Source organism: Vombatus ursinus, unplaced genomic scaffold (genome assembly GCF_900497805.2).
Source record: "Vombatus ursinus unplaced genomic scaffold, bare-nosed wombat genome assembly UNPS02014798.1, whole genome shotgun sequence".
NCBI lineage: Eukaryota > Metazoa > Chordata > Mammalia > Diprotodontia > Vombatidae > Vombatus > Vombatus ursinus.
Genome location: NW_020954576.1, coordinates 23,125,054 through 23,152,766, shown reverse-complemented (window position 1 = coordinate 23,152,766; position 27,713 = coordinate 23,125,054). Strand labels below are relative to the sequence as shown.

Sequence of the window (27,713 nt, the reverse complement as noted above, 5' to 3'; positions counted from 1 at the left end):
GTTTTAATATTACGTTCATTTATAGCTTACCCCCACCATGAGTAGTCTCTTATAAAACAATTAAGTAAAACTAGTAATACAGTGGCCTCATCTTGAAATGCATGCAACATTCCACTTCTGTAGCGTTCCCCTTCCTTTCTATTTTTTTTAATTAACAGAATTGTTTCTCCTTCCCCCCATCCTATTGAAAAAAAATTTTCTTGTAACAAATATGTATAGTCAAGCAAAATAAATTTCCCCAACCTCAATGGCTGTAACCAAACATACACACATACATACACACGTGTGTATATATACAAGTATATGTATGTATATATACATATAAGCATATGTATGTATGTATATATGTATACATATATGTCTCACTCTACGCCTTATATCCATCACTGCTCTGTCACGGATAGCATTTTTCATCATTAGTGCTCTGGAATCATGAATGTATTAATCACAGTTGTCACACCTCTCAAAGTTGCTAGTTTTACAGTGTTGTGGTACAAATTATTCTCCTGGTTCTGTTCATTTCATTCTTCATCTGTGAGTTTAATAGTTGACTTACGGTCTTCCTCTCCACCACAACCCTCCCCATCATGTTTAGTACATGAGGTGTAGAGATGGAATATCAATTTTGAGCAGGATACGTTGTGACTGAAACATAGAGTATGTGAAAGAGAACAATGAGAAATAATGGAAAAGTGAGCTGGAACCAACTTGTGGAAGGTCTGAAGTACCAGGATTATGCCTATATTCATTTTACACCATTGCCAAAATAATCTTTCCATGACACAGGTCTCACCCACTTAAAAACCTTAGGTGTTTTCTTATTGCCTGTAGGATAAAATACAAACTTATGGAATTATGGTGATTCTGGGTAGGGCTAGAGTTCAGGAGATTGGAATTAGATATATAGATTTGGGAGTTATCTGACAAAAGATGCTAAGAAGAAGTTTAGAAAGAGAATGGAAGAAGGCCCAGGATAGGAGTTTGACTAACACCCATGCTTAGGGACAAGGAAAATGGTGATGAATCAGCAAAGGAAAGTGAAAGGGAGTTGTTGTACAGGTAAGAGGAGAACCAAGAGGAGAAATGGAGCCAAGGGAAGAGGATATCCAGGAGGAATGGGTGGTCAACAGTGTGAAGAGCTAAAAAAAAGGATCATGAAGGAAAAAACAAATCACTGAATTTGAGAGCTCCATTGAATTTATGAGATGTTTGGTAATCTTGAAGAGAACAACTGGTGAAGTGGTATGTTCTGAAGCTTGATTATTAGTGGGTGATGGAGAAGTATAGGAAGTAAGTGGGCAGCTCTTTCTAGGGACTTAGCAATGGTATGAAGGAGGAAAAGGATAATAGCTTGGGTCTGTAGCTGAATTAAGTCAAAGATTTTTAAGAATAGAAGAGACTTAGACATGTTTGTAGGCAATAGGGAAGAAACCAGTAGAAAAGGAGAGATTGGAGGGAATGATTAAGAGGACAGGCTTTCAGAAAAGATGGGAGGAAAATAAGAACAAGGACAGAAGTAGAAATTTTGACCTTGGCCTTCACAAGTAGAAAGACCATTTCTTTCTCAGTATAGAGCAAAGTAGGGAGAATGAGTCATTATTTAAAAGAGTTTTGAGGTATGATGTCAGGAAGATGAAAAAGCTGAGGACAGATAGCCTTGATTTCCTCGGTGAAGTAGTTGTATGAGATTGACTATTTTCTTGGAGAGAGGGGAGAATAAGTGTGGCCTTGGGGTATGAGGAGATCCCATCATTTTCGAGCATCATTTTCCAGAAGAATACTTACCCTCTCTTCCATCATTCCTTATCTCCTCACTATTTCTCTGCTGCCTTCTATACATGTGCCAATATCTCACCCCTCCTAAAAAGTACTCACTTAATCTAATCATTATCACTAAATGTCATCCTATATTTCTCCTACCCTTCTCAGGTAAATTTGAGAAAGCTACCTATACTAGATGCCTCCACTTCATCTTTTCTCACTTGCTTCTAAACTCTTGGCATCTGGCTTAAGACCTCATCATTCAGCTGAAACTGTTCACCACAAAACAGCCAATGATCTCTGTTCTTTTTTTTTTTTTTTTTTTTTTTTTGGTGAGGCAATTGGGGTTAAGTGACTTGCCCAGAGTCACACAGCTAGTGAGTGTTATGTGTCTGAAGTTGGATTTGAACTCAGGTCCTCCTGACTTCAAAGCCAATGATCTATCCACTGAGCCATCTAGCTGCCCCATCTCTGTTCTTAAATTATTTTTCAGTTGACAAAAAACTATTTACTCATCCTTCCACCTCCCCACCTAGTTAAAAAAAATCAATAGTCCAGGAAGATAAATTCCCACATTGGCCATGTCCAAAAAACTTATGTTTCAATCTGCACCCTAATACAATTACCTCTTTGTCAGTTTAAAAAAGGAAAAGACAAAGAAATGTTGATTATGTCCAATTTATCTTGTATATATCTTTATATAGTATATACTTGTTTGAATGGTGTCACCCCTTTTTGACTGTGAGCTCCTTGGGAGCCAGAATTGTCTTTTTTGTATCTCAGCACTTAGAACAGGGCCTGAAACATAGTAGGTGCTAAATAAATGTTGGATGACTGACTAAAGTCAATCAGTTGGAAAAGCTGAGTATATAATATACAGAAGCAAACAAGTATAATAGTTTTTGATAAACCCAATGATTCTAGCAGGTAGGATATGAACTTACTATTCAACAATAAATGCTAGAAAAACCAGAAAGCAATCTGGCAGAAACTAGGTATAGACCAACAGTTCACACCATATCACATCATACTCTGAGATAAGCTCCAAATGACTGTGATTAAGAAAAATAAAAATCATCAGTAAAACTTTTTAAAAGATAAAAAATAGCCAGGCACAAGGGCATATGCTAGGGAGTCCCAGATGCTGCTGGATCACTTGAGTTCAAGAGTCATAAGGCATAGTACACCTAAACCTGATCAGGTATCCACACTGGCACCAATATGATGAGCCCCCTGGAGCAGAGAAACACCAGGTTACCCAAGGAGGGCCCCAGATTAAAGCTTCCATATTGATGGGTATCAGGACCTGGCTTTAAGTGGCTGCTATATTCCTCACCTGAGTGAGATAGGTAGACCTAGTCTAAAAACAATAACAACAACAACAACAAACCCTAAAAAAAAAAATCTAAAAACCAAAAAAGTAGGTAGAAAAAAAAAAGCCTTGCCATAAGCCATTTGGGTTTTCTTTTTACTTTTGAAAAATGTTATTGATAAACTTTGTTTCTACAATGTGCATAATCACTTTTGATTCCCTCACAATTTACACCTTGAAAACAGCACCATAAAAAGTCATGGAGATATACAACCTTATGCCTTAGCAGTTCCGTTGTTGTCAAAATAAAGGATTGCTGCTGCTGCTGCTGCTGCTGTTGTTTTGTCCTTCCTTCTGGAAGAGAACCATGACATCAGCGAAGTGATGCCTGGACATGCAAGTGAAATGGATTTAAGTGAGAGAGGACTGTGCAAAGTGACCAGCCTCACTTTCTCCTTCAAGCCATCTGGGTCCAGTGGCCAGATATGGATCAGGATGACTAGAGATAGGTGTTGTTTTATGATAACAAAACAAGCTTCTCATTCTTTTTAAATACCATTATTTACTTCAGTATTGTTGCCATCTCAAAAGTATCTTTTTTCACACAGTTGTGCTAATATATTCTTTTGGTTCTGCTTTGTTCCCTATCATTTTTAAAATGGGATGTTTTCATATTTTCAGGTTCATCTGATGTTGGTCAAGCAGCTTCAAATAAAATTATCCTTCAAGGATTGGGGTAAGTTTCTATGAATCTACACCTTTATTCAGTATCAGAGTTATTAATTCCTCAGCCTAAATGGGGGCTCTGAGAAGTTATCTTGTCTATCTCTCTGCCCCCAAGCAAGGTCCCACCCAACTCTTTCTGGACAATTGCAAAGAAGGAGATTGTATGCCCTTTCCTAATGACCCCTTCCAATTCTTACCAACCCAAACTACCAGGAAGTTGTTCCTTTTCTCTAACAGAAATTCACCCTGAGGGGGCATAGCAGAGTGAAAGCAATGACTTGCTTGAGCTCTCCCCCCAAGCCCCTCCAAATACCTGTAGAAAACAGCTCTAAACAAATTCTAAAGCAGCAGAACCCACAAAAAGACAAAGTGAAACAAATTAGCAGTCCAAAACAACCTGGATGATTGATCAAAAAGGTATATCTCGCAGGGCTGGGAGAGAAGCACAGTTCAGCGTGGGCGCGCAGGCCACAGCGATCCTGAAGCAGGCCTCAGAGGACTGCATCACAGGTAGCTGTGATGGTTACTAGACTTCTCAATCCACAAATGCCAGAGACAACTTAGAAGGTCAGTGGGAAAAGTCTGTTTCTACGGTGGAAGGAGAGGAGTGCAGGGTCTCAGCCCCATTCCTTGGGGCGGCGGCTGCTTCCTTAGCTTCTGGCCCAGAGACTGAGGGGGAATCTAGTGGCTGATCAGAGGGGGATTGCAGGGATCTCTGTGCCAGTGCTGAGGCAGGAATCTCTTGCTTTGCCCAGGCTTGGATCTGGGTCACAGTTCTGAGGGGTGGTCCTGGGACGAGGAGGAGCAGCGCTGGTGTGGTGGAGCTTGTACTGGTGGTGGAGAGGAAATCCTCCTCACAGTTCCAAGACAGAAAACAGGGCTTGTGGTCACTCATAGACCAGAGCACAGGCCAGGAAAGAAGTAAACACATCACCCTTGATCATAAAACCTTGGAAGAACTGAAAATTTACAGGTCCCTAGAAGTATCTCTGAAAACAGCTGCACAAAACCCCCAAAGCTTGGGACAGTACATTCTCCACACTGGAAACAGACCCCCACCTTAAAGAGTTTATAACTCAAGTAATTGGCTGGGATCATGAGCAAGCAGCGCAAAAAAAGTCAGACTATATTATCTTACTTTGGTGACAAAGAAGATCAAAACATACAACCAGAAGAAGACAATAAAGCCAAAGCTCCTACATCCAAACCCTCCAAGAAAAATATGAATCAGTCCCAGGCCTTGGAAGAGCTCAAAAGGGATTTTGAGAAGCAAGTAAGAGAAGTAGAGGAAAAACTGAAAGTGATGCTAAAGGAGACTCAAAAAAATACTGAAGAAAATAACACCTTAAAAAATAACCTAACCCAAATGGCAAAAGAGGTTCAAAAAGCCAATGAGGAGAGGAATGCCCTAAAAAGCAAAATTGGCCAAATGGAAAAGGAAATCCAAAAGCTTACTGAAGAAAATACTTCCTTAAAAAGTAGAATAGAGCAATTGGAAGCTAGTGACTTTGTGAGAAATCAAGACACTGTAAAACAAATCCAAAAGAATGAAAAATTAGAAAACAACATGAAATATCTCATTGGAAAAACAACTGACTTGGAAAATAGATCCAGGAGAGATATTTTAAAAATTATTAGACTACCTGAAAATCAAAAAAAGACCCTAGACATCATTCTTCAAGAAATTATCAAGGAAAACTACCCTGATATTTTAGAACCAGAGGGCAAAACAGAAATTGAAAGAATCCACCAATCACCTCCTGAAAGAGATCCCCAAAGGAAAACTCTGAGGAATATTGTAGCCAAATTCCAGAGTTCCCAAGTCAAAGAGAAAATATTACAAGCAACCAGAAAGAAACAATTCAAGTACTGTGGAAACACAATCAGGATAACACAAGATTTAGCAGCTTCTACATTAAGGGACCACAGGGCATAATATTCCAGAGGGCAAAGGAGATAGGATTACAACCAAGAATCACCTACCCAGCAAAACTGAGTATAATCCTTCAGGGGAAAAAAATGGTCATTCAGTGAAACAGAGGACTTTCAAGCATTCTTGATGAAAAGACCAGAGCTGAATAGAAAATTTGACTTTCAAATACAAGACTCAAGTGGAACATGAAGAGGTAAACAGGAAAGAGAAATCAAAAGAGACTTATTAACGTTGAACTATTTACGTTCCTGCATGAAAAGACAATATTTGTAACTCATGAGTCCTTTGTCAGTATTAGGGTAGTTGGAGGGAAAAAATTATATATATGTATATAGATAGATAGATAGATACATACATACATACATAGAGGGCACAAGGTGAGTTGAAGATGAAGGGGTCATATCTGGAGAACAAAATTAAGGGGTGAGAGGATTATACTGGGAGAAAGAGAAAAGGAGAGGTAGAATGGGGTAATTTATCTCACAAAAAAAAAACAAAAGAAAAAGCTCTTACAGTGGAGGGGAAAGAGGGGAAGGTGAGAGGGAATGAGTGAATCTTATTCTCATAGGATTTGGCTTAAGGAGGGAATAACATACACACTCAATTGGGTATGGAAATATGTCTTACCCTACAGGAAAATAGTGGGAGAAGGGGACAAGAGAACAGGGGAATGTTAGAGAGGAGGGCAGATTGGGAAAGGGGGTAATCAGAAGCAAACACTTCTGAGGAGGGATAGGGTCAAAAGAAAGAATAGAATAAATGGGGGAGGCGGGATAGGATAAAGGGAAATAGAGTTAGTTTTTCACAGCATGTCTACTATGGAAGTGTTTTGCATAACTGCACATATATAACCTATATTTAGTTGCTTGCCTTTTCAATGAGGGTGGGTGCAGAGGGAGGAAGGGAGAAAATTTGGAACCCAAAGTTTTAAAAACACATGTTTAAAAAAATGTTTTCACAGGCAACTGGGAAATAAGAAATACGGGAAATGTGGTACAGAAATCTATCCTGCCCTTCAGAAAAATAGAAGGGGAAGGGGATAAGAGAAGGGGGGGAAAGATAGAAGGGAGGGCAGACTAGGGGAAGGGGTATTCAGAATGCATGCCATCTTGGGGTGGGGGGAGGGGCGAAATAGGGTGAAAATTTGGAACTCAAAATCTTGTGGAAGTAAATGTTGAGAACTAAAAATAAATAAATTTAAAAATTTAAAATTAAAAAAAGAGAAAAAAATAAATGTACATTAAAAAAAAAGAAATCCACCCTGATGGAATTTATCTGTCTTCTATGAAGATGGAAAAAGCTAGTCACCATCCCCTGTATTGCAGAATTTCATATACACATACATGCACACACACAAACACACACATATTCTCCATAAAAGTCCTCAGAGATTTCATTGTGGAAGTAACTTAGATTCTCAATGGTTATGCCAGTACAGTTGGTATTCACCATTCCTATCCAGCTAAAAAGACTTTGAAATACTGACTCTGAGAAAGACTAAATTTTATATACAATAGAAATATCAAAGCAAGGAGAGGCAATGTAGCCCAGTAGAGAACTAACTTTGAAGCCAGTAAGACCTAGGTTTATGGCCCTGGGCAATCATTGAACCTCTCAGTTGTCTGAGAGGCTAAATAGCAAAGAAGGGGCAAACCTACATCAGTAGAAATAATTTCCTCATATGGGAGTTCCCTGGACCACTGAAATCACGGGTCTGCTTCCCGTTTCTCTCCCCTTTTTTTGGGGGGGGGTGAGGCAATTGAGGTTAAGTGACTTGCCCAGGGTCACACAGCTAGTGTCAAGTGTCTGAGGTCAGATTTGAACTCAGGTCCTCCTGACTTCAGGACTGGTGCTCTATCCACTGCTACACCTAGCTGCCCCCCTCCCTTTTCTTAAGACTGAAAAACCTCTACTCCCATAACTAGTATCTGTTTATATCAGATCCTTCCACTTTATAATATGCACCATTCTTCTATGTGTGCAAGTGTTAATCTTTACCCTCAGGGATCACAGAATAAAATACATTGTAGGCAAGTAGGTGACACAATGGATGGAGAGTTGGCCCTGAAGTCAGAAAGATCTGAGTTCAAATTTGGTCTCAGACACTTTCTAGCTGTGTGATCCTGGGCAAGTAACTTACCTCTCAATCTGCCTCAGTTTCCTCATCAGTAAAATAAGGTTAATAATAGTACCTACCTCCCACAGTTGTGAGGATAAAATGAAGTGATCTTTGTAAAGTGCTTTTGCAAACCTTAAATGCTAGCTGTTGTTATTGTTCCATCCTCATTTGACCTTCCTCCTAACATGTAGGCTTTTTTTTTTTGCTCCGAGGAATGGAAAAGAAAGACACTCTTTCTTATGTTTTTAATGATAACTTATTAGTGACCCATAAATCTTCTTCTGTCCTTGCAGAATTTCTGATAAACATGCCACATTCACCAACGTGGATGGAGAAGTGACCGTGAGGCCTCAGAACAAGTGCAGAGTTCTTGTCAACGGTGTGCCAACAGTTACAAAGACAAAGCTACAGCATTTGGTAACCTAGCTATCTGCGGATAAGTAAATAAATGAACAAACGGGCAGGTAGATAGATGAATAAAGAAATGAATGGAGAGATAATAGACAGATGAATAAATAAATGAGGAAATTAGACAAATAAACCTAAATATATAAGGTTCCAGGTTAACATGTCTTCTGTCCCCAAAAGAGAGGTGCTGTGTAAGAGCAGGAGCAGCTTCAAGGTCTGCTAAGCACTTTACAAATGATATCTCATTTTATCTACCCTGGGAGGTAGAACTCCATTTTACAGATGAGAAAACTGAGGCTGAGGGAAGTTAAGTAACTTGCCAGGGTCACCCAGCTAATAAGTGTCTGAGGCTGGGTTTGAACTCAAGCTCCAAGTTCAGTACTCTATCCATTATGCCACCTAGTTTCCTGGCATACATGACTACATCTCTCTGGTATTTCTACTTTAGATATGTTATCTTTTAGGTATACTTTTAGTCTTATTATTTAGGTATATTGTTTTTAGGTAGATCATATTATATTTGCTTCTTAGACCCTTTAAGGTGGATGGTGATGTAAGCTGTGTTTCAAAGATGAAGAACTGAAGGCCAGGGAGATGAAGTGACCCAGTTATATGTGACACCAGCTTCATTTTATCTCCTACAGAATCTAGAAATTGTTATTGTCTCTTTAAGAGAACTTGGATCTTGACCAGTTACAGTTTAACTGTCCTTCTTGGAGGAATTTGTGGGAGACCAGAAGTTTTAACTATTGTTTTAGAGTAGTTCTTAACTTTTTTTGTGTTGTGGACCCCTTTGGCAGTCTGGTGACACACATGGACCCCTTCAGAATAATGTGTTTAGATACATAAAATAAAATGCATAGGATTTCAAAGGAATCCAATTATACTGAAAAACAATTTCAATAAATGTTTCAGAGCATGAAAAAAATATTCATTGACCCTCATGAAATCTATCCACTGGTCATTTAGGGGTCCACAGATCCTTTGTTCTAGAGAGACTAGAAACCCTTGTTCTAGAGAGACCAGAAACCCTTGTTCTAGAGAGACCATTAGAGATGATGCCTGATAAGAGAGGATTAAGTTTCACCCTTATATTATGAATAAATAAGAAAAGCATGCTTGAGAAACTTGGGGTGCTATCTAGAGACACTGAATGATGAGACTGTGTCTCAGAAATAAGAAGTCAAAATGTTATAGTTTGAGGTAACTCCAACTGTGACCTTTCTCACAGACAAAATGTAAAGAATTATGTTTTGTGTTGTTATTGCTTACATTATTAATGAATTGTATAGCTAGCAACTTTGATATTTGTTTAAGCCTAATTAATAGATTAAATTTTTGATATGTAGTGAAAAATAAAAATGAGAAACTCCTTCTGAGAAAAGAAGTTTCTCCAGTTTGTTAAATATTTAATAACCCAGACTGGGGGCTCCAAGCTAATTGTTTAAATAAAATACATGTTATCATTTTAGTCCCTACTTAGGAAATATCCAAATACACCCTTCTATAACCATAGAACTTGAGAATGATGAGAATGAAAATAGTAGCAAGTCAACGAGCTGGTTGAGGAGTGATGACCATCTCTTGTAGGGTTCATATACAACTAGTAAGTGACAGAGTTGGGACTCAAACTTAAATTTTCTTGACCCTGAGTCAAGTCTTGAGGCTTTCTATCATTCTGACTTACAGGGGTTTCATTTTGTAAAAGTATTTTAACGTATTGATTGATCTTGGAGTGTTTAGCAAAGGAAGACCTTAACCACATAAGAATTAATTTTATTCTTTTGAGATGTACATCATGAATTTTATAGGGAATTGTTTAAGTGGGGTGTGAGGATTGCTTGCAATCTAAGGGGAGGGAGGGGATAGAGGAAGAGATAGAATTTAGAACTCAAAACTTAAAAAAACCCAAATGTTAAGAATTGTTTTAACATGTAATTGGGGAAAATAAATTTTTTTTTTTGCTTTTGGGTGAGGCCATTGGGGTTAAGTGACTTGCCCAGGGTCACATAGCTAGTAAGTGTCAAATGTCTGAGTTAAAATATTATTTTTTAAAAAGTGGGGTGTGAGGTGCCAGTAGTAGGGTCATTCTTATTTGTAGACCTGATGTAAATGAGGAGGTCTTAGTCTTTCCCTCATCTCTACTCTTCAGGTGATCTTGGATAAGGTCAGGTCCCAGCTAAGCTTCATTTTCCTTAGCTGTAATGTAAGAATTGGCACATAGTAGGCACTTTATTTACTTAGTGACTTACTGCTTATTGACTGACTCATTCCTCTATTGGTTATTCAGTCAATAAGTGTTTATTGAGCACCAACTATGTGCCTAAGCACTGGGGAGACAAAAAGAGGCAAAAGACAGTCTCTGCCCTTAAGGAGCTCATGGTCTAATAGAGGAGACAGCAAGCAAAGAAATATGTATTAAACATATATAGGAAACATAAATAGGAAATAATTAACAAAGGGAAGACATTAGAATTGAGAAAGATTGGGAAAGGCTTCCTGTAGAAGATGGGATTTTAGTTGGGACTTGAAGGAAGCCAGGGAAACCAGGACATGAAGATGAGGAGGGAGAGCATTTTAAGGATGGAGCAGTGAGAGAAAATTCCCAGAGCCACAAAATGGAGTGTGTTGTTCATGGAACAGCAAGGAAGCCAGCATCACTGGATCAAAGAGTACATGGCAGGCAGGAGGGTGTAAGAAGACTGAAAAGGTAGGAGGGCATTCAGTTATGAAGGGCTTTGAATACCAAGCAGAGGGTTTTGTATTCAATTCTGGAGGCAAGAGGAAGCTGCTGGAGTTTACTGAATAGTGGGTAATGTGGTCAGTCCTTTGCGTTAGGAAAATTACCTTGGTGGCAGAACAGAGGATGGATTGGAGTGGGGGAAGATTTGAGGCAGGCAGACCCACCAAAAAGGCTACTGCAGTAGTCCAGGTGTTAGGTGATAAGGGCTGTACCAGGATGGGGTCAGTGTAAGAGGAGAAAAGGGGGCAAAGAAAAGAGATACTGCAAAGGTGAAATCAACAGGCCCTGGCAACAACTTGGACATGGGGGTGGGGGGGGAGATAGAAAGGAATCCAGGATGACTCCTGTGTTGTGAACCTGAGGGACTGTGAGGATGGTCTTGCCCTCTACAGTAATAGGGAAGGTAAGAGGGAAGGGTGGTTTAGGGCAAAAGGCAATGAGTTTGGTTTTTGGACACATTGAGTTTCAGATGTTTACTAGACATTCAGTTCAAGATGTCTGAAACACAGTTGGAGATGTGAGAATGGAGGCCAGCAGAGTAGTGTAGGCAGGTGTGAGTATTATCAGCATAGAGATGGTCATTAAATCCGTGGAAGATGAAGACATCACCACGTGAAGCAAGAGAAGGGGGTCCAGAAGAGAATCCTGGGGGACATCTCTGATTAGAAGGCATGATCTGGAGGAGGATCCAGCAAAGGAGACAGCAGGAGCAGTCAGACAGGTAGGAGGAGAACCAGAGGGTGGTGTCGCAAAAACCCAGAGAGAAGAGAGTACGAAGGAGGAGAGGGTGATCAACAGTGTCAAAGGCTACAGAGAGATCAAGGAGAATGAGGACTGAGAAAAGGCCATTAGAGATCTGGTGACTAAGAAATCCTTAGTAACTTTGGAGAGAGCAGTTTCAGTGGAATGATAAGGTCGAAAACTAGATTGTAATGGGTTAAGAGAAATAAAAAGAGACACAACGATGTAATAGAAAGAGCCTTGAAAGAGGACTTGAGTTCTAGCTCTGCATTTCCTATCACCTGCTTCTCCATGTATCACTTCATCTCTCTGGGAGTTGGATTAGATGCTCTTGAAATTCCTTCCAACTCAAAAGTTTGGTGGTGCGTCAGATCCAAGATGGGACTTCTTTGAAGGTAGTGTGGGGGCAGGGGGAGATTCTAAAAAGTGCTTTGTAAAACTTGGAAGTGCTGTGCAAATGCAAGTTATTATTTTTACAAGCACAGATTCTTCTGGGATTAAGTGGCACATTCTTATAAAGGGGTGACCTGACCTACTTATTATCTTTAGTCATATTATTATCGTCCTCTTAGTTTGTGAGAAGTTTGTTCTTATTCTCCTATATAACGCTGACATTCAAGTATATCTGACACAGGACTTCCTGATCTTCATGGTTCTAGTGCTGGCTCTCTATCCATTATACCACCCTGCCTCTCTTCCACACTTACTGTGTGACCCTGGATAAATCACTTAATGTTTCAGTGCTCTAGTCAATTCTCTAAGACTATAAATTACAGGGAAGGTGCCAGCTTACATCAGTGGAGGGTGTTTCCCCATCTGGGAGTTTCCTATATCAATAAAATCAGGACTTCCATCCCTACTCCTATGCTGTGGACTCATACCCTGCTCCCAGCCTGTGGCAGATGACAATTCCTTCTCAAAACAGTGATATTTAGTATCAGAAGGAATGTTGGGATCCTTAAATCCACTGTCTTTTCCTTAGGACCGAGTAATTTTGGGATCCAACAGTGCCTACCTCTACGTTGGATTTCCTTCTGAACGTAGCAATGACGACTTGGCCAGGTTTGATTATGACTTTTTTCAGTCCGAACTTGCAGCAGCAGAGGGAGTAAGTGTGGATAAGCTTGGTAAGCATAGCCTGTGTGTCTTATTTCTGATGTTTCCTGTGTGCTGACCTGTGTTACAAATATCTGTATCTCATCTCCAACAATTGTCCCCTCCATTGTGTGTCTCTTCTAGAATGGAGGAAGATTTGCACACCATACATAGGCTCTTTAGATTTTGTGGTGTTTATGAGCTTAGATGGGGGAAAAATTACACCTTTACTTTCACTTACTTTTAGTTTCTTTGTAATCCTATGTATTATATTTTATGCATTAAAAAATACGATTCTCGGGGCAGCTATGTGGCAAAGTGGATAGAGCACTGGCCCTAAAGTCAGGAGGACCTGAGTTCAAATCTGGCCTCAGATCAAACACGTGACAGTTACTAGCTGTGTGACTCTGGGCAAGTCACTTAACCCCAACTGCCTAAAAAAAAAACCAAAAACAAACAAAAAAAAAGATGATTCTCTCTGAGAAATGCTCCATAGCCCTGATGTAGTCCAAACTCTCTTTTTATAGATGAGGAAACTGAGGCCCTGAAAAATTAAGTGAGGTGTCTAAGGACACCAGGATTTGAACATGTATTTTCACTTCAAATCCAGAACTTTTTATATTACGTTGTAGGCTGCCTCTCCTTCATAAAAGAAGATAAACATTAAGTTTGCCTGGTAAAATGGTGCTACCCATGGTCATGAATAATAGAGATAACATGCTTATCAGATAAAGAATATTCATAAGTCATTCAAAATAATTTCTCCCTCCTACCTTCAAATGCTTTTCTTTGGCAAAATAATCTGATTTATCTTTGCTTCTCTCTGGGCCTTCTCCTGGGGTAATGAATAACAGAGTGGACACATGCTTTATATTCCACATCAACTATGCTACTTGTCAATCCATGAACTCAGCATTCCATCTTCCACAGGTCATGCCTTTCCTGCCATGACCTCCCTTCTGACCTCTAGGACTCAGCTCAGGTATCATCTCCACTACAGGAAGCCTTTGATGATCCCCCTTTGCCATGCTCTCTCTGTCTTAGACTTGTCTTATATTTACTTCTCTGTTTACATATAATGCCCCTCATCAGAATGTAAACTTTTGAGGGCAGGGATGTTTTTTTGGCCTTATATATTGAGGAGCTGCTATTTTCATTAAAACCGAGGAAGTATATGGTATCTTGATCAGAAAAAACAGTAGACTCCTTGAACACAGGACCAGTACTTTAGGCATCTTTGTCTCTCAGAGAGTATTTAGCAGAGAGTCTTTTACTTGGCAGGTACTCTTGGTATACATGAATGAATGAATGAATGAAAAAGTCTTTTGAACTCTGATACTTGCTAAATGAAAGTTCATTGATTTCTGGGAGCCAAGATGGTGGAGTAAGCAGTAAATCACTGTAACACTCCCATATTCACCTCCAAACAACCATAACATGGTGCCCCAAAACAAATCCTGGAACAGCAGAACCAAGAAAAAGTCAGATGAAACAATCTTTGAGTCCAAGAAACTTGGAAGATTGGAAGGAAAAGTGTGTCTCACTCAAGTAAAAGAGGAACTCAGTCTAAGACAGGACATGTCCCAGCAAGCCAGCAGCAAGCTGGTGGAGTAGGAAAATGCCAACACCAGGATCCCCCACCTGCCTCAGCATAGCCAGTGGAACTGGAAGACTAGCTCTTGAGAACTGCCATGCTCCAGTGGCCAGACCTTCATGTGCTTCAGTGTAGCCCCAGGCAAACAGGTAGATGCCAACCGTATAGGTGCCAAATACCTCTCTTCATCTCTTTCCTACTCCTTTCCTTGTGGGCAGATGGGCTGATCCATGCAGCCCTGAAGTCTGATAAGATCCTCGATCTGACTGTGGCCTATGACTGGTTTCTCTTTGGACACATGTTGGTAGTTTCGACTCAGCGAAGGAGAGATTTTCTTCTTCTGATTCAGTTTTTTGAAGCACATCATCTCTGAGGAGTTCTCTGCTCTGAAGTCACAGAGAAGGAAGAGCCTTCCAGCCAGGGACACGAGCTTTCCCTTTGTATCCTGAAAAGGAGGGATTGGGTATAGTACAATCCGCCTAAGTACGACTTCTCCCTCATCACTGAGAGTTCCCTAGGAGCAACTGGGAGCTTCCCCTATGAACAGGAGCACAGACACAGGCAGCTTGGAGGAAAAGTCATACATCTTCTCCCCAGACTGTACCCTAGAACTTGGCAGCCCACACTGTGGGCTGTCTCTGAAAAAACTGCAAACTTCTGACTGTGACCACTACCCTCCATCTCCTTTTTTGGTCTTCCTTAGCCCTGTCTGTAAAGCCATCCTGCCCCCCACCCCCACCCCAACACACACCTCCAGTTTTCTCCAGTCTCTGCATGGCTGATCCCTTTACCATTGGAAAATACAGTGCTCTGAGAAGCCCTGTTGAGGCAGCATTTCTAGGAGGAGTCCCTTGCCTAAGCAAACAGGCAGCTACCATCACTGGGCCCCTGCCATGTGCTTCAGCATAGCCCTGGGCAAACAGGCAGCCTCCAGAGGCCAGACCACCCAGTGCTTCAGTGTGTCCCTAGGGAAATGCAGAAACACCCCATCAGCCTCAACACATGCCAGACATGAGCACTAGAACCCCAGCTCAGCACCAGGTAAGCTGCCAGACCCCTACAGCCTCCAGCAGTGCCAGCTACCCCACCCCCTCAGTACAGCACCAGATACAAGGGTCCCCATGGGCTTCAGAGCAACAGTGCAGCACCAGGGAAACAGCCAGGGCCTGCAGCCTCTGGCACAAGAAGCCTGAGACGGTGCCAATTCTACCCCAAGAGCAGAGCTCAAATTTAAAAGAAAGGGAAAAGGCCCAAAAACATGAGCAAGAAACAACAAAAAATAATATGACCACAGAAAGTTATTATGGTGACAGCTAAGATCAAGACACAAACTCACAAGAGGGCAACAATGTCAAAACACCTATGGGCAAAACTCCAAAGAAAAATGGAAGTGGTCTCAAGCCCAGAAAGAACTCATGGAAGTGCTCAAAAAGGAACTTAGAGGTAGAAGGAAAGTTGGGAAAAGAAATGAGAGTGATTCATAATTTTATAATTCTCTAATGAAAAAAGAGTCAACAGCTTGGAAAAAGAAAACAAATGTTTAAATGGAAAAGGAGATACAAAAATCCATTGAAGAAAAAAACTCCTTTAAAAGTACAATTGGCCAAGTAGAAAAAAAGTACAAAAGCTAATTGAGGGAAACTACTTCTTAAAAGTTAGATTTGGGCACATGAAAGCTAATGACTCTATGAGACATCAATAATCAAATAAATTCAAAAGAATGAAAAAAAAATAGAAGAATGTAAAATACTTCATGGAAAAAATAATTGACGTGGAAAACAGATCCAGGAGAAACAATGTCAGAATCATCAGACTACCTGGAAGCCATAACCAAAAGGAGGGCCTAAACAGCATCTTTCAAGAAATTATCAAGGAAAACTGCCCTGGTATCCTGGAACCCAAGGGCAAAACAGGCATTGGAAGACTTCACTGATCACTTCAGGAAATAGATCTCCAAATAAAAACTCCAAGGAACATCATAGCCAAATTGCAGAACTATCAGGTCAAGGAAAAAGTACTGCAAGTGACCAAAAGAAACAATTCAAATATCAGGGAGCCACAATCAGGATTAATAGGACTTAACAGCTGCAACATTAAAAGATTGGAGGTCAGGAAGCATGATATTCTGGAAGGCAAAGGAGCTAGGACTATGACCCAAAATCATCTACCCAGCGAAATTAAACATAATACATCAAGGGGGAAAACAGTCATTCAATGAAATAGAAAGATTTCAAGCTTTCATTAGGGGAAGACCAGAACTGAACAAAAAATTTGATCTCCAATATCAAGACCCAAGAGGAGCCTAAAAAAGGTAAAAAGGTAAAATAAAACATAAGGGATTCAATGGAGCTGAACTGTTTACATCCCTACATGGGAAGATGACACTTGTAATTCTCAAAAATTATACCACTAATAGTACAGCTAGAAGGAATATACATAGACAGAGGATACAGGTATAAGGGGAATTTGAGGGAATGACATTAAAAAAATAGTTAAGGGATTAGAAAGAAGAGTACACTGGGTGCAGAAGGAAGGGAGAGGTAGAACAGGGTAAATTAGTGAAAAGGAGTAAAAAACCTATTATGATAGAAGTAAAGATGGGAGGGTGGGCGATGGGCATTGCTTGAACCTTATTCTAATCAGTACTGGCGCAAAGAGGGAATAATATACACAATTAGTTGAATACATAAGTCTATCTTACCCGACAGGAAATTAGTTGGGGACATTAGGTAGGGGGTGGGGCAGGACTGACAGAAAGGAGAGTAGATGGGTGAGGCAGTAGACAGAATCAAAACACTGTCAAGGAGGGAAAAGGTAGAAGGAGGGAGAGGACAAACAGGAGGAAAAATACGATGGAGGTAAAATCAGTTAGTAATTATAGCTGTGAATGTGAATGGGATGAACTCTCCCATAAAACGTAAGTGGATCAAAAACCAGAATCCTACAATATATTGATAACAATATATTGATAACTACTTGAAGCAGACAGACACACACAGAGTAAAGGTAAGGGGCCAGAGCAGAATCTATTATGCTTCAGCTGAAGTAAAAAAATCAAGGACAGCAATCCTGATCTCAGACAAAGAAAAAGCAAAAATAGACTTAATTAAAAGAGCTAAGCAAGGAAACTACATGTTGCTAAATGGTACCACAGACAATGAATAACAATACTAAACATATATGCACCAAGTGGTATAGCATCCAAATTATTTTTAATATTTAGTTTTAGTTTTCAATATTCATTTTTATAAGATTTTGAGTTTTAAATTTTCTCCCCCTCCCCACTCTCCAAGACAGCATGCAATCTGATATAGGTCACACATGTACAATCATATTAAACATATTTTCACTTTAGTCATGCTGTAAAGAAGAATTAAAACCAAAAGGAAAAACCACGAGAAAGAAAAAAAAAGGGGGGGAAATAATATACTTTGATCTGCATTCAGACTCCATAGTTCTTTCTCTGGATGTCGATAGCATTTTCCATCATGAGTCTTTTGGAATTGTTTTCGATCATTAGCATCCAAATTCTTAAAGGAGAAGTTAAGTGAGTTACAGGTTCATGACCAAACAAGAGATAGAGAGCATTATGAAATATAAAAGATAATTTTGATTATGTTAAATTAAAAAGCTTTTGCACAAACAAAATCAATGCAACCAAGATTAGAAGGAAAGCAGAAAGCTGTGAAACAGTATTTACAGCAAGTGTCTCTGACAAAGGCCTCATTTCTCAAATATATAAAGAACTGGGTCAAATTTATAAGAATACAAGCCATTCCCCATTTGATAAATGGTCAAAGGATATGAACAAGTAGTTTTCAGATGAAGAAATCAAAGCTATCTATAATAGAAGGAAGTGCTCTAAATCACTTTTGATTAAAGAAATGCAAATTAAAACAATTCTGAGGTACCACCTCACACCTATCAGATTGGCTAATATGACAAAAAAGGAAAATGACAAATGTTGGAAAGGATATGGGAAAACTGGGATACTAATGCACTGTTGGTGGAATTGTGAAGTGATCCAACCATTCTGGAGAGCAATTTGAAACTACACCCAAAGGGCAAAAAAAACTGCATACCTTTGATCCAGAAATATCACCACTAGGTCTGTATCCCAAAGAGATCATAAAAAAAGGAAAAGGACCCACATGTACAAAAATATTTATAGTAACTCCTTTTGTGATGGCAAAAAATTGGAAATTGAGGGGATGCCTGTCAATTGGGGAATGGCTGAACAAGTTGTAGTATATGAATGTAATGGAATACTATTGTGTTATCAGAAATGATCAACAGGCAGATTTCAGAAAAACCTGGAATGACTTGTACGAACTAATGCAAAGTGGAATGAGTAGAACCAGGAAAACATTGTACACAGTATCAGCAACATTGTGTGATAATCAGCTATGAATGACTCAGCCCCTCTTGTCAACACACTGATCCAAGACTAATTCAAAGGACTCATGAAGGAAAATGCTATATCCACATCCAGATAAAGAACTGATGGACTCTGAATACATATCAAAGCATACTTTTTTCACTTACTTTATTCTTTTTAGTGTTTTTTTTTATTTTTATCTGTTTCTTCTTTCACAATTGTGACAAATAGGGACATATGTTTTACATGACAGCACATGTGTAACCTGTATCAAATTGCCTCCTATTTTCAGAAGATGGGAGGGGAGGGAAGGAGGAAGAAAAATCTGAAACTCAGAATTTTGTAATAATGAATGCCAAGTTGTCTTGACATGTAATAGCTGAAAAACTATTAAAAATTTTAAAAAATAAGTGAAAGTTCATTTAATTTTCTTCTAATTTCTGTTTCTTAAAAGGTGCTATAAATAATAAAGATGGGAAAGTTGATCCCAGTGTTCTGGCTGTATTCCAGGATTATATCAAATTGATACCTTTGGTTGCAGAAGCAAATCAAATGAGTGAAGAGCTGATGAAGGTAATTAGCAATGCTGGTATAGCCCAGCCAGTGTCCCTTCACTTCCCCTCAAATATCCTGTACTCTTAATTTCATTAGTCCTTTTCTGGATGTGCCTTTTGTTTACACACCCTCCCTTAGATGTAGGCAGTTAGGTGCCACAGAGGGTAAAGCAGCACTGGGTTTTTAATCAGAAGACCTGAGTTCAAATCCTGCCTCAAATATTTACTATCTGGGTGACCCTGGACCAGTCACTTAACCTTGATCAGCCTCAGTCTCCTCACGTATAAAATTAGGGAGTTTGAGTTTAATTGCTTCTAAGATCCCTTTCTGTCTCTAAATCTGTAATTCTGTGAAATCCATAGAGATTCCTCTCTCCAAAAAGAAGACAACTCAAAACCACATGGGCTGGAGTGAACTGAGCATGGAGCCATATTTTAAATTTAAACAGACACCTCAGAGATTCAAGACAGTGTCATGACTGCTGCCCTCACAGAAGCATAGAATCGAATTCAGGTGGTCTGAGCAGCAGCAGGGCTAAGAGACTCTAGGGAGGTGGGGAGAGGGCCACCAGGCTGCCCCTAAGAATAGGTGAACTGCTCAGATCAGGAAGGGAGTGACTCCAAGCTTCCATGATGGTCAGCAGTGGTCCCAGCCATTGTGATTCCAGCCTGGGTAAAATAGGGAAACCCAGCCTCAAAAAATAAAATAAAACTAGAGTTGGTATTAAAATAGCATCCTTGAGTCAATAAAGTCATATATTTAAGTCATATATTTATAGCTGGAAGAGACCCTAGTGGTCATTTAACAGAATCTCTCATTTTAAAGAAGAAACATGGCCCTAGAAATTGTCATGCAGCCAATTTGTGTCAGAGCAAGAAGTAGAACCTGACTGATCTATCCTTATGAATTGGGCTAACATGAATGATTTGCTGCATTTTTGGTTTGACCTGTTTGTATGCACCCCCTTTATTCCCTTGAGCAGGAATAAAATGTTTAGGCCAGCACACTTCACAAAGTTTGTTTCTTAGCTGTGTGTGAAAAGGTAAGATGATAGAGAATATATCCTGAAGCCTGATGGAGTTAGAACAGCCATCTGAGAAGTATTTCCTTTTCTAGGGGCTTAAATTGGAGCTAAAAGTGAAGAATTTGGCATCATCCGATTCTAAAGGTTATGATCTGCAAAAGGAAGTCATAGTGAAGGTGACCAACAGAGAGACTCAGGAGGTGAGGCTGCATGGGGAAGGCATGAACATTCATTTGTAGGCGACATGCTTCATTTGAAAATGTTTTCCCTCATCCATGGAAGCAGAGAACAGAACAAATGTCAGTGAGCAAAAGGTGACAAAAAGACAAAACTGAAAAATGTACTCCAAAGGTAAAGGAACCATGGCCCGTGTAATTCAGAACAATGGGACTGATTTGGAAGACCAAGCAAGGAGTACCAACATGAGTTTAATCCCTATCTCTGAGGAAACCAGTAAAGAAAGGAAGCTATCCACCCTTCCCCAGCCCCGCAAACAAAACAAAACAAAACAGGAAAAAGAAAGGAAAATGCTTTCCTGGGAGCAAATTTTTTTTACCTAAGTTCCTATTCTTTTGTCTATTTGAAAGGTTATTGTTGGGTTGTTTTTCAGTCGTGTCCAACTCCTAAACTGCTGAACTCCTAAAGTTCTAAACATTTTCTTCTGAGTTGCAAATACAACATTGCAGTTCCCAAATGACTGGTGGCTTCTATGAATTTTCTGCTGCTCTCCTGCTCCACATCTGTGGGAAGTTTTGCCCAAGCTCAGGCCTGTTGGAAGGATTAGGGGAAATGGTCTGGGATTGAGATGGTTAACCCTTGAGCTTTTTCATTTCCAGATGTAAGTATGTTTTGAGATGTGTTTATCTCAAATTGTGAGTGTTTTCCAAATGTGGGTGTGAGTTCAGTTGCCTGGACATCATGGGAATGATGCAAGATCAAGGTTCTGAACCCTGTGGCCTTCCCTTAGTGGTAACAGACTGTACCCTAAGCCTGGCCAGTCATCATCAGGCAGGTGAAAGAAATTAAGTTGACTCACAGCACAGCACACTTCCTATTTACGACCTTGCAACAGCAGCTTGAGCTTTGTAACCTGATTGCCCATTCTATTGTAATATCTGACTCATTTAACTGAACTTAACAAATATTAGGAAGTGCCTATCAGAGGCAGTTAGGTGGCACAGTTGCTAAGAGAGCTGGCCTAGGAGTCAAGAAGACCTGTGTGCAAATCCAGCCTCAGACACTTACTAGCTCTGTGACCCTGGGCAGGTCACTTAACCTTTGTTTGAGAAGGAAATAATACCCACAGACAGTATGAACCACGAGGTGAAGAAGAGTTGGACGTAACTGAATGACTTAACAACAACTCTCAGGCCCAATTACCTGAGAACACAACATTCATCCAGTTAGAATAAAAACAATTTAATCCTAAGAGATAAAAAAAATCATTAAAATGTCGCTGATCTTACTTTGCATTTCCAGGTATGGATATGGGATAAAGCCAAGTTCATTAACAGGAAATATCTAATGGAGGAAATTTACCAGCACTTTTTAGATGGAGAAGATATCCAGGTAGCTCAAGAAGATGACCCATTCTGGGATCCCACTGAGGCCATTCACCTGGGATCCGCTCATGTCTGGCTCCAGTCTCTTGCTTATTCCATGAAACTCGAAGAGCAGGCAGAACTTTTGAACTCTGAAGGGCTGGAAGAGGCTGTTGTACTCATCAACATAATTCCATGTTCAAGAACAGGAGAGTAGGTTTCTTCCTCCTTTGCTTCTTTCCTTCTTTTGAAACTGTTCTAATAATATTTGGAAAATTCACAGGAGGCAGTATGGTCTATTGCTAAAGATGCTGAACTTAGAGCCGTGTTTAATCATGTAACTGAGCACCTGAGATGGTACTGGGCTAGAAACTTTGGGGGATGTTGTTCAGTCATTTTTCAGTCATGTCTGATTCTTTGTGACCCTATTTGGGGTTTTCTTGGAAAAGATACTGATGTGCCATTTCCTTCTCCAGCTCATCTTACAGATGAGCAAACTGAGGCAAACAGGGTTAAGTGACTTGCCCAGGGTCACACAGCTAGGAAGTTTGAGGCCAGATATGAACTCAAGTCTTCCTGACTCCAGGCCAAGCACATTACCATGACACCTAGCTGCCCCAAAGAAGTAAAAATACTTGTTTTAACTTATTAGATGACTTTGGATCCATCAAGTAACATCTATGACTCCATTTCCTTGTCAACAGAGGGCACAATAGGATAATATTTCCTTACCAACTGTTTGATGGATAGGAAGAAAGGTCAGTGAGGACTGAGATGTCTTATCAGTAGCAGTGAAAAATGCTTACATAAATCCAGAATGCTATTGTTATTGGTTTTCCTTATTTCTGCACCACAAAAAAGCTGTTGAGTTCTTCAAGTTAAAACAATAGCCACGTGATTTTAAAGTCCCACCAGTGATTTTGGCTCTACACGTCCAGAGCTGTAGCAATCTAACAATTAGTAATATCCTGGGAAGTTGAAGATCGAACTCGTCTCTCCTTCATAGCCAACAAGCACACCCATGGCATGAGGGAATAGTCATATACAAGTGCCTTGTGTCCCAATGCTACATCAGTACAGGCATTTTAAAACAACAAGAATGACCTTTATACTTTGAGGGAGCCTTGACTTCATCTGTTAGCATGTTTGCTACCAATGCTACTAATCAGTAGAGGTGCTACTTTCACAAGACCCAGAGACCCTGTCTACCCATCCTTACCTCATCCTGGGAAACTGGTCCATGTTTTATCACAAATTTCCCATAGAGGATTTACCCAATACCCCTCTGTAATTCTTTCCATTTTTTAAAATAAATGATCTATAGAGGATCTTTCCAATGTTATGGAAGGCTTCCTCTGACTCTTGTAGTATTCTAGGGACACCAATGTAGCATTCAACCAAACCAACTGCTTCCATCAGTCCACCTCTGTATTTAGTCATGCTTGTCTTGGATGCCTCTTATACCATGTCTCTGGCACAAGCTATAACCTGTTCTGGCCTACTGAATGGAGTTAGCTGTGGTCTAGTTCATCTGTCTCCAAAATGAGGGCACTACAACCTGGGAAGGCCATGGTGTGACCCCAGTGGGCGACTGATTGAGAAGCAGCATCCCACCATCTCTACGAGTGCTTCTTGTGCCATCTCTCATGGCTCCGCAAGCTTTCAGCATGGCCCCTGCTGCTCTGGGAGTTAACTCTCAGAGCAATTATAACCTAACAATAATCTGTGCGACTGCACCAGCAACTGTGCATGCAAAATTCACACCCTGCTCCTTAATGTACCCATGCCTTACTCCCCAGATCACTTTGTGGCTTCAGAAGGTTCTGTACTCCTGGGCAGAGGGATATCATTTGGAACTCAAAACTTCAGCTTCTCTACTTCTATTTAGAGCACCATTAACCTTCCTGTCATCTACACTAACAAGCCGGGCGTCATCCTCAATTCCTCACTTTCCTTTATGTCCCATTGCCAATCAATTGTCAAGTATTACAGACGCTACCTCCATAGCTCTTCCATCCATTCCCCTTCTTTTCACTCACACAGCTACCACCCTGATTCAGATCAGTAAGTGCTAGTGGTTTCCTATCTCCTCAAGGATCAAGTATTATTTCATCTTCATCTCATCCTTTTAAAATTTCTATGTGTTTTATAATGTATATAATCATCAATGTAGTAGTAGTACGTATAATTTATAATTAAGTATACATGTATTTGAATGACTATGCATTTATTAAGCAATCACTATGTGCTAGGCACTGTGCCAAGTGGGGGGAGGGGGAAGTGATCAAAAAGGTTTGGAGACCACTGGGGGTGAGGTGATGATAACCGACTTTAAGGTTGTTGGTGACTCACAAATGTCACCATAGACCTAGTGGTACATCTTCTTCCCCTCATCCACTAAGGAAGCCTCAGGGCAACAGTCAATATCTCAGCAGACTATGCATTTCCCTCTCCTGTTTTACAGGGCTTATGGTGAGGACGATGTGGTTATCGACCCTTTAGAGCTACTTGGCAAGAGGATTGATTTCCAGATTCAGATTGCACAGTGCCTTGGTGTTAAATGGCTCAAAGAAGATGCAAGGAGGGGCATACAAATTGGGTATTGTGCTCTGTTAGCTCCTTACACAACTATGTTATTTGTTAACTTGGTAGTCTAGATATGAGGACGCTCCAATTTTTAGTTGTATTTTTTCTAGTTTCTTTTTCTTCAACTGCATAATCTATCTGCATGCACATCCATACGCATGTGCATGCATATGCATACACATACATATATACCCACATACCACATGTAATTTAACAGCCATGAGCTCTTTCCACTAAACCAGTCTACCACCATTTTAGGTTCATTGAGAATCTCTCCTAAATATCACCAAGGTTTATGTGGTATGAGCCAAGTCTAAGATAAAAAACTGGCTGGTAGTGGTGTTCTAATATTATTTTGAAGAAACATGACGTTTAAAAGCCTATTTATCTGTTTTCCAGCATTATCTAATATGAACAGTAGTATATTTTCCTAATGAACTGGGAAGAGAACATTACCATCTAACACTCTGGGCATGTATTTATGTTTTTAAATATGCCTGGAACTATTCATTACACATTACAAAATGTCAAGACTTAAAAACATCCATCTACTGGAAAAAGTAATATTTTAAGTTCTATACAGGAGGCAAACATATAAAGCAATGATTTCTTTTTTGTTTTTTTGGTGAGGCAACTGGGGTTAAGTGACTTGCCCAGGGTCACACAGCTAGTAAGTGTAAAGTGTCTGAGACCACATTTGAACTCAGGTCTTCCTGACTCCAAGATTGGAGGTCTATCCACTGCGCCACCTAGCTGCCCCTAAAGCACTGATTTCCTCAAGAGATACAGAACAACAATTTCAAGGCATCCTTAATAAGATTATGATAGCAACTTCTAGCTGCTTCTGAAGTGCTACAGTGGGCAATCATAAGGCCACACTTCAAAGTAAACATGGCTATAAATCTTGTCCTTATTCATGACAATGCCTCCATAGTCTTAATGCCTACTTTGGCTTCTTTTTTTCAGCTACAAAGTCTATGACCTTCCAATCACTTTGTACACAAAGCCTGTCTGGAAAAACACGAATGCCAAAATTGAAGAGACAGTCCATTTTGTGGCCTTAAATGCATCTCATGAGTTCTTGAATTACTTACAGAAAAATGCTCTAAATGTTGACTTATGGGGTCTTCAAGGTATCTCTTTCATTTTCTTTTGAGAATCATCTTTTTAGATAACAAGTTTGTCTATCTGCGGTAATAAAGGGAATAGAAGAGTAACTTTTTCAGTCTTTGTTCATATTCACAGGGGTTCCTAGCTCCTAATCCAGAATGTGACTAGTATATGCTTAGTAGTAGTCTGCTCCAGTGAGCTAAGAAGGGAAACTTGAATTCTTTTTTTACAATCTGTGCCCTACCACAGAAGGCTGTACTGAACTGAACTATACTCAGAAAGACCTTATCACACGGGAAGGCAACATTTTGGTAGACAATACGAAAACATTAACAGCTCCAGACGCCAACCAGGTAAGTGTGTTCAAATGATACATGAAATAGAAAATGATTACACTTACTTCGGTTATTAGTGGTTTTCTTTTCACCTTAATCAATATGACTCTCATTTGCTCCTGCCTCTTCAGAAGTACTTTTCACATTATGCTAAAAGTAACAATCTCCAGAAAAGATGATAGCTAGGCAATCTATGAAAAGAGGCTAGAATAAGTTACTACATGCTGGAATTACTTTATAGGCTGCATCAAACCAAATGGCAGAACTTTATTTGAAGCTACTGAAGTTAGAACAGGAAACAGAACTGCTGAGAAACATTAACAGAGCCCTAAAAGAAGAGAACGTACTTCTCAAGGATTCACTAAAGGGATGTGGTCCTGGACAAGGTCAGTGATGCACTTAAACCTTGATTATGTTAAGCTATCAATCATAGGCTTCTAATTAGAATGTTTCTGATATAACTACTAAGCCAAGGAAGGACAATCTATTTGCTGCTCTGCCGGGTAATTCTACAGTATTACTGAAATGTTTCACTTAACAGGATGGTAAAAGTTTTGCAAACACATGTTTCCCTATCAATTATTTCAGGGAGACTATGCCTACTTTTTGAGTAACCCTGAAAAAAAACAACCCAAGAAACCCCCCTGTCTTCCAGATCATAAACTATCTAGTGCATCCAGAATAACTGCACAGGCAGCATCACAAAAAGACACTCCCCAGATGCACACTCCTCGGATCAGCAATGATGCTGACTTTGCCAAAGCTCTTAAGGTCTTCTATCAAGGTATGAACATAGTAAGAGGACAGTTTCTCAAGCTAAGACATAACAGGCCTCCTGTAAGTAACCAGCTACTTCCATCTTCTATGGGTAAATGGATTTTCTTTCCAACACATTTAGCAGCATCCTGGGAGGTATTAGTCACTAAACTTCTTTTGCCTATCAAAATGTAAAGAGTTAACTTCTGTAGGTAACAGTAGAAATGAGGTACAGAATATGTTTCTCGGCTGAGCTCTATGTGACAAAGCCAGGCCTCCTTAAGTATTACATTATTCCAAAAAAAAGAAAGAAGACATGACCACTCTTACTCATTTTGGTTCATTTATTTTTCAGGAAGACGATCAAATGTTACGTCCTTTTACACTAAGACAGTCACATCTCTTAAAGGACATTGGTGAACTACTCGAAGCCAGCCTGTGGAAACTGAAAAATGATGTTGCTCTCATAGTTAAGAAGAAGAGAGAGAGTTTAGTGCACACCAAATATCGAGGCTCCAGCTTCCCATAAAACATTTAAAATTCACTTTGATTAACTTGTTAATATTAATGCTGGTTTACTAAATACTTATGTTTTATAAAAGAGGCTGAATGAGTTAATTACTGATCAAAAAATTATCTGTAGTTTGAAAATGAAATCTGTAGGTACCGAGGACAAACTGTAAATGGCTTAAAACCCTAAATTTTTTAATTATATGCTATCATTTGAACCATTTATTTACTTTGTGTGTATAATAATTATCTAAGGAAACTCATTAAAGGAAAAGCTATTTCCAGTGACCACACTGAGGATGTTTTAAAAGACTGTACTATTTTATGTGTACTCAGAGTTTAATTCTGAATGAGACAGCATGATAAGCGCTTGGGGTCTGAGAAAGCAGCACAAACCAGAATGGACTTTGAAAAAGTTGGTCTACTCCCTCACATCCTACAAATGAATCAACTGCATGCCACAGAGGCTTTTCCCAAGGGCAGATA

The 27,713-nt window shown here is 39.7% G+C and overlaps 1 protein-coding gene across 1 annotated transcript in view; it reads left to right on the top strand.

The window, feature by feature from the left end:
• Window positions 1–27,655, top strand: part of LOC114050116 (kinesin-like protein KIF28P) — a 59,108-nt gene extending 31,453 nt beyond the window's left edge. The window contains 12 exon segments of the mRNA XM_027871690.1: window positions 3,755–3,809; window positions 8,145–8,268; window positions 12,726–12,870; window positions 19,265–19,383; window positions 20,482–20,589; window positions 21,869–22,143; window positions 24,395–24,529; window positions 25,483–25,649; window positions 25,876–25,979; window positions 26,203–26,347; window positions 26,617–26,798; window positions 27,073–27,655. Of these exon segments, the coding sequence (XP_027727491.1) occupies window positions 3,755–3,809; window positions 8,145–8,268; window positions 12,726–12,870; window positions 19,265–19,383; window positions 20,482–20,589; window positions 21,869–22,143; window positions 24,395–24,529; window positions 25,483–25,649; window positions 25,876–25,979; window positions 26,203–26,347; window positions 26,617–26,798; window positions 27,073–27,246 (1,733 nt within the window). The 3' untranslated portion in view covers window positions 27,247–27,655.
• Window positions 27,656–27,713: the final 58 nt, after the last annotated feature.